Raw genomic sequence first — 6,891 nt, 5'->3', positions numbered from 1 at the left:
TACAAGGAATAAAAAATGGATACATGTAGGAATAGTAAAAACATTATCTAAAAATAAACTTTAATCAAAATATTTTATTATACAATTCTCATAAATTACATTTTCTAAATTATATAATTCATAAAACAATATTTCGAATAGTTTTAAATTCGTATCTTTCAATACAAATATAATGTATATAATAATAAAAATAACTTAATTATTATATGTTAAAATATATATAATAACAATATATAAAATTTTCAGTAAAGCAATCTTTTATAATTAAAAATAAACGTTGACATTTGTATTTAAGTATTTACAAATTTATATTATTGAGTTTTTTAAAGTTTCGTATTAAATGCTTATAAAAAATTTCTATACGTTTGTATCATTTTGTAACAGAACATTGGATTTTTTCTCTCTCTTAATAGGAATTTTCCCTTTGATTACGCAGCAGCAGAAAACGAATAGCATTTCTAGAAAATCGAACACCGCAATCAGGGATATTCCTAACCAAATTCCTATGTAACCACCGATATAACTGAAAAATTCAATCAACTGAAAGATAAAAATAATTTGTTTAATCTATTTTTAAAATGAATACATAGAATATTATTTTATTGGACATACCTCGTATTGTGGTTTATATTTATAAATTAGAATTTCAGGCCTTTTGTAGTATACACTTATCGTTGAATACCATATTCTTATGTACAGTAAGGAACGGGGATGAATTTTTTTTAATCAATTAAAAGAAGATATAAATAAAAATAGATCAAATACCTTTCGTTATTCCACCAATCGTCATTTTTATCCCACGTAAACTTGAAAATATAAAATACGTATTAAATATTCATACAGTTTTATTGTATGATGAATTATAAAGGATGAATTTAGACTTACATTTTCTACGTGATATTGTTCTATTTCCAACTGATCTATTTCGTATTCAAAATACCTAAGTCTGTAAAATACAATATATAGAAATTTAATTAAACTATCTGGCAAGATGAAACCCTAACGTCCCATAATCAGAAAAAAAAATACATCTTAATAAGTTTATTAAATGATATGACATTTCTGTACAAATACGTTAACTGAAGAATACGTTTTATTTTATAAGCGCTTTAAATTTACTATAATAAGAAAATTAATTAGAAAAGGAAATGAAATTAACAGGAGCAGTTGAAAACACTATTATTGAATGAAAATATTGCAAAAGAAAGGGACAATAAGAACGAGAGAAATCGTTATTCTTCTCTGCTCACATCACGTCTAATTTAGATTTTCCTGATATAAATTATTATTTAATTTATCTTCGAAAAAGGTTCTGTATCATTCGTACTGTCTTGCAGGAAGAAAGCTCGTCGTTTCATTCGAGTCAAGAGTGGTGCTGCCGGAGGTATCTTCCCCTATTTTCCACTCCAAATACAGGTACTGTACCAGAAAAGTTAGGTTTAAAAACAAATACTCACTCACAACTTTTCTTGCATTTATTGTAGCATTCATCTTCGTCTACATCTCTGATGCATTTATACTCCTCTAAAATTAAAATTACTCGTCATTAGATGAAAATGAATATATGCCTAATGAAATAAACTGAAACATTTCACGAAGAATACCCAAACTCTTAATAAGTAAATTCATATATTGAATGATAATTAACATCTCACAGCTTACCAACTTTATCGCAGAAATTTCCTGTAAAATCCAAATTATATTCTCCAAACACGCAGTTACATTCCTTTAACCATAATTCTTTTTTACATTCAATTATACAAAACTGCAATAAAAAGGAAACTAATTGTTTCTAAAACGTATCTTACTTTTAAAATTGGACGAAAGCATATTTACTGAGGCATACATCACGACTATATGAACCGCTGATACCTCTATCTATTAACTGCTCGTATCTTGTACAATTTGTACCGTATGGAGAATCTAGAAGGTTTTCTTCTATCTGCAAAATAATTATGGATATTTGTAATAAAAAAATAGAAAATATAAATACAAAAAATATACTTACAGCCTTCAATTGAAGGTTATAAATTCTCCCTGGTTTCACACGAAATCCATCAACAAAAGGATTAACTAATTGATCCTTGTTATGCACGGATACTTTTGCTCCTATAGCAGCGGCAGGATTAGATGATTCTTTAGGATTAAATGTTAGAAATATAGTAGCAATAACTTCTCCACTCGTTACTGAAAACAATAGTAAAATTAATATACGTTAAAAATGATATAAATATACTATTGCTGAAAAATATAGTAATACTTACGAAACGATGAAAGTTTATCATATGAAAATAAATAATGAAGTTCATGAAGTTCTGATAAATCAATAGAGTAGCATTTTCTCAACATTCCATACGTATTTGTATAAAAGATCGGAGTTGCTATATCGCTGCAAGTATGGAAGGAAAATTATTATGGGAATTAAGAGAAATAACAGTGGATAAACTAACCTGTAAGTTTCTAACATATCTTCTGCTGTAGGTCCATATCTATCCACGGTTTGACGAAAAAATTCTGCAGCACGTAAACTATTGTGTATTGGAAACTATGCGAATGACATGAAATTAATACATTTTTTAATATTGTAATATAAAGTTCTTCTTCAAAATAACAGAAATCGCATTTAGGACTAGTTAGGCAATGCTAAGAGATAATTACAAGATTTGTCGTTATCAAACAATACAAGTACTGTACAAAGTCAGTTGAAAAATAATTTGGAAGGATGTATTTCTCATTACAATTAGACGATTCAACAAATATCAGATACAGCGCAATTGACAGTAATGATAAGAATGGTATTCAGTGATTTAAGTGTGAAAGAAGTTACTATAAATGCAAGAGCGAACAAGGGGCGAAGATATTTATAATAACTTTAAAAATTACTTAACATAAATGAATATGCCTTTACACAAGTTATCAGCAATAATCACTGATGATCCATCAGCGATGATGGGCTGCAATAATGGATTCTGTTTCCCATTGCGAGAATGATGAATCCTTTCCGAACTTTAAGAATTATCGCTTCATCATACATCAAGAATCATTATGTGCCAAAATATTATCCTTTAAACATGTTATGTTGTTAAAATAATTAACAAAATTCGAGCAAATTCTTTATCACACAGATCAAATCCTGTTTTGGTACAACGTATTTGCGTAAATCTTTATTTTTAACCATGAATATTATAAAATCAAAAATCAGATCTCAATTTACAAATGCCAACCTTGAAGATTGTTTACGATTGGGATTATCATCTTACACTTCCAACCGTGAGAAATTAGCAAATGAAATGCGGTATCAAAAATCTCAATGATTCGGATTATATAATAAATATATAATATGTTATAGTAAATATATGTTATAAAAGGCATGTTATAATAAAGGACATAATATGTAATTTTTTTTTTTTAAATCCGCTTTGCGCCCGCGCCACAAAATAGTTGGGAACCCCTGCGCTAAACGATTATGCGAATGTCCGCTTCATCCAGTCTTTCTATCGAAGAGGGTTGTTATAATCTCAGCCCCCATGAAAATATTCAGCAACGCAATGCTTAACTTTTCCAGCAACATTTAAAACTGCGTATGGCGTCATCCTACTCGAAATATGACACAGGACCTTCCCCCCTGTAGCTCCCCACTCCTTCGACTTTGAACAATCGATATTTAATAGTATCAATGCTCCTAATATACAAACTTCCCTGCAAAATTTTAAAATTTTCCACAAAAGGTACAGAAGTTATTAAGCCTCAAAGAGGATGAACAAAACCGTGCCTCCACACTCACTAACAACCATGAATACAGAAAAAAAAACCCATAAACTTTTTTGCATTTCTCGACGTTTTAAGGTCTCCTGTGTCCAAAAATATAAAAATCTTGAGGGAGATAATTTTTTGACCCATCGCCATACTTTCCCTCTGCTATGTACAGTACTGTACATAAAAGCCGGGAAAGTAAAATACGTACTATTACCTTTTAGCTAGTGTCAATATGACAGGTAAATGCTTACTGCACAACACAGATATGGTGATTAATTCTTGTATCCGGTGAAAACGGTAAGATCAGCAACGTATTAATAAGATAATCTTTGTAGTTATATAAATCAAATTCTATAATATAATACAATAGAAGGGTTGGAAGTACCAAATTAGCTAACCTTAATGCTTGTTCTTTTCTTTTCCCGAGCATAATATAAGAACAAACCTTACCTGCTAGTAAGTAAATAAGTTATTTTAGAAATAAGTTTTAAAATTGTCATTTCGTGCCATATTTAAATAACATAACAATTTAAACAGTTTATGAACAGAAAACATTTGGTTTTTAAATTTAAAACATAGTAATACATAATTAGGTTAAGGTAATTAAGAATAATGCAGAATGTTATTTCCTATACCTTAATGTAGACGTATTTCGATAAGAATACAATGAAACACAAGGTCATTCAAACGATGAATTATTTTCTAGGAAGTAACTTTGTGACGATTTATTTATTTTTTTTATATATAATTTGTTTTCATGAATAACATTTAACGATTTTTATTATTTATATTTCATCAATGAAATAATAAATACTGTTACGATTTTAGTTCTGTAGTAATAAACAGAAATAAATAATTAGATGATTTATGTGAAGTTTACAAGGAAACTAACATAAAGCTAAGCGTTATCAATGTCACGCAAACATTAATAATTCAACTAGTATGTAATTACATGATAAATCGGTATATAAACGTAGAAACATGTTTTAAACTATGTTAATAAATAAATTAAAATAATATATATACGCTAATGTATTTTTAAACTTAATTTTCTGCGTATTATATAATGACTTACCACTAAGTTATCGGTATCGTTGTCTTCACAGAAATATTCAAAACGTTCACATAAAACTTTCATATTCTTTGGTTTCTCACAATCTTCGGGCAACTCGTTACAAAATGAAGTGCGACGTATTCTACAAATTAAATTAAATATTTATATTATGTATTTAATACAATTAAATTAAAATATGAAGTTATATATAAGAAGAATATACGAATTAATTAAGATTTTCCTACCCATTAAGATCACATATTGTCAATACCGGTTTTGGAAGATCATTGGTATCTTTAAACGTCACTAGAACTTCTAATGTCGAAGGATAAGTAAGAAAAAGAAGGACAAATGATATAAGATGATACAAGAATCCAGCTAAACATGTACAAAATACAATTATTTTGAAAACTTTTCTTCTTTTATCAGTCGCTGTGACTATTTGAGGTATTCCAGTTAATTGTACATCTTCTAATAACTTTAGGAAGTAAATACCCTTTTCTTTACAGGTAGATTTATTTCTTGTTTCATTGGTATTATTATCCATCGTATACTTCCTATTATAAAATATAAAGTTTTAGAATTTAAGTTATTTATTCGTAATTTAAATACAACGTCTCCATATATTATCTGCAGGGTGCCTCAGTAGTAACAGAAGAATAATTGAAGCGCTGTCGTTACTTTTATTACGAAAGAAAGGTTTTGTTTATATGGGAACAGATGGTTAACCAGTGCCCTACCAGTACTATTATATAACAAAGTAAACACATAGGTTACAGAGTTATCAAGTTCTAAAATTTGCTAATATTTACATAACAGGATTATAAAATATTAGATATTATTTTTCCTATTTCATTTATTCTAATTCTTTATTACAATTAAAATAATTTTAACATTTATTTTCATTACAGGATATATTAATACAATAAATTAAAGATATTACGCATTTTATTAGAGCAATTACAAAGACAAATAGTGTATATGGATAACGTTGACTGATGACTGTCTGCTTGAGTAGCTTATAGTTATAAATAGTTTAAAACAATAAATAAAATGACAATACAAGTTCAAACAAATATAAATAATAATTCGTTTAATATAAAATTATTGTTAATGATATCATAAAAATTTTACCTATAAAAATTCCTCTGTCATCTCGGTATGAAATCAAAAACGAATAAAAACACAGCTTATAGTTGCCTGCGACTTTGGAAAGTTCCACTTCACTGAATGGGGAGAAAACATTTCTAACCTCCCGTCTGTACTGTAAAAAAACGTAATGATTTTTTTAACGTTGTAAAGTTTTCTCGTATTTTAAATACGGTAAAACTGATTACTTTAATGTTGAAATAAATATTTATAGCTAATTCAAAACAGAAATGAAATGCTTTTAGATATTGTAAATTCGCTATAAAAGTTTAGACAAGTGACTTTTATTCAGTTCGTCTCACTTTTATAAGTCTTCTACTTCTATCTTTTAATACTTATTTAAAATACTAATTTCCGTCACTTCTTTTAACGCACTAATTAATAATTACTATTATTAAATGAACAATGACTTTCTGTCCTTCAAAATTTTTTTAATACTTTATTTTATTTTACAATAATACTAATTATAATTTTATATCATAATAATAATTTATATTATTACTATATTATAATTTTACTATCATAATAATAATATTATGATAGTAAGATAATTATTTTACATAATAAATTAATATGTACGTTTAAGTTAATTTTTCACACAGCTAGTTCAAGTGAAGTGACACAAGACTCAAACCAACTGCTACAAAACTGGAATTGTAATGTAAAGTGTAGTAAATACCTAAAAATATAACTTGAAATCGTTCATAGATAATTCTCATTCACAGCAAAAGATAGAATATGATGACACCTTTTCTTGACGACATACATTTAAATATATTACATACATTAATATACATACTCTTTACATATATTATATTAACATTATCTGTAAGTTATATATATTATTATTTTACTTCTTTAATCGACCATGATGAATTATTAAATAGTACAGGGTGGGGGAGTCCCATATTTACGAGGTAAATTTAAAACAG

The 6,891-nt window shown here is 27.4% G+C and overlaps 1 protein-coding gene across 2 annotated transcripts; it reads right to left on the bottom strand.

The window, feature by feature from the left end:
* Positions 1-258: 258 nt before the first annotated feature.
* Positions 259-6,287, bottom strand: LOC111633860 (degenerin mec-10-like). Of its 2 annotated transcripts, XM_023378498.1 has the most exons (14): positions 6,148-6,287; positions 5,945-6,074; positions 5,056-5,367; positions 4,832-4,952; positions 2,451-2,545; positions 2,265-2,389; positions 2,009-2,187; positions 1,847-1,942; positions 1,663-1,765; positions 1,458-1,524; positions 886-946; positions 766-806; positions 613-688; positions 259-540 (listed from the first exon to the last, which is right to left on the bottom strand). In XM_023378498.1, the coding sequence occupies exons 3-14, from the start codon at positions 5,355-5,357 to the stop codon at positions 358-360; spliced, it is 1,449 nt and encodes a 482-aa protein (XP_023234266.1). In that variant the 5' UTR covers positions 5,358-5,367; positions 5,945-6,074; positions 6,148-6,287; the 3' UTR covers positions 259-357. The 2 variants fall into 2 exon arrangements, with proteins under 2 accessions (XP_023234266.1, XP_023234270.1); XM_023378502.1 differs by lacking the exon at positions 6,148-6,287 and having other exon boundaries at positions 5,945-6,077.
* Between the last annotated feature and the right edge of the window lie 604 nt (positions 6,288-6,891).

This window comes from Centruroides sculpturatus, unplaced genomic scaffold, assembly GCF_000671375.1.
Source record: "Centruroides sculpturatus isolate CEXI.00-Female unplaced genomic scaffold, Cexi_2.0 scaffold54, whole genome shotgun sequence".
Classification (NCBI taxonomy): domain Eukaryota; kingdom Metazoa; phylum Arthropoda; class Arachnida; order Scorpiones; family Buthidae; genus Centruroides; species Centruroides sculpturatus.
This window is presented reverse-complemented; position numbering and strand designations above follow the sequence as displayed.

Excerpts from the sequence above, each read along its gene's own strand:
- LOC111633860 (XM_023378498.1), bottom strand. The coding sequence starts at position 5,357 with ATGGATAATAATACCAATGAAACAAGAAATAAATCTACCTGTAAAGAA. Across the intron at positions 2,390-2,450 it reads GATATGTTAGAAACTTACAG|CGATATAGCAACTCCGATCT; the intron begins GTTAGTTTATCC and ends CCATACTTGCAG. Across the intron at positions 1,943-2,008 it reads ATAACCTTCAATTGAAGGCT|ATAGAAGAAAACCTTCTAGA; the intron begins GTAAGTATATTT and ends ATTATTTTGCAG.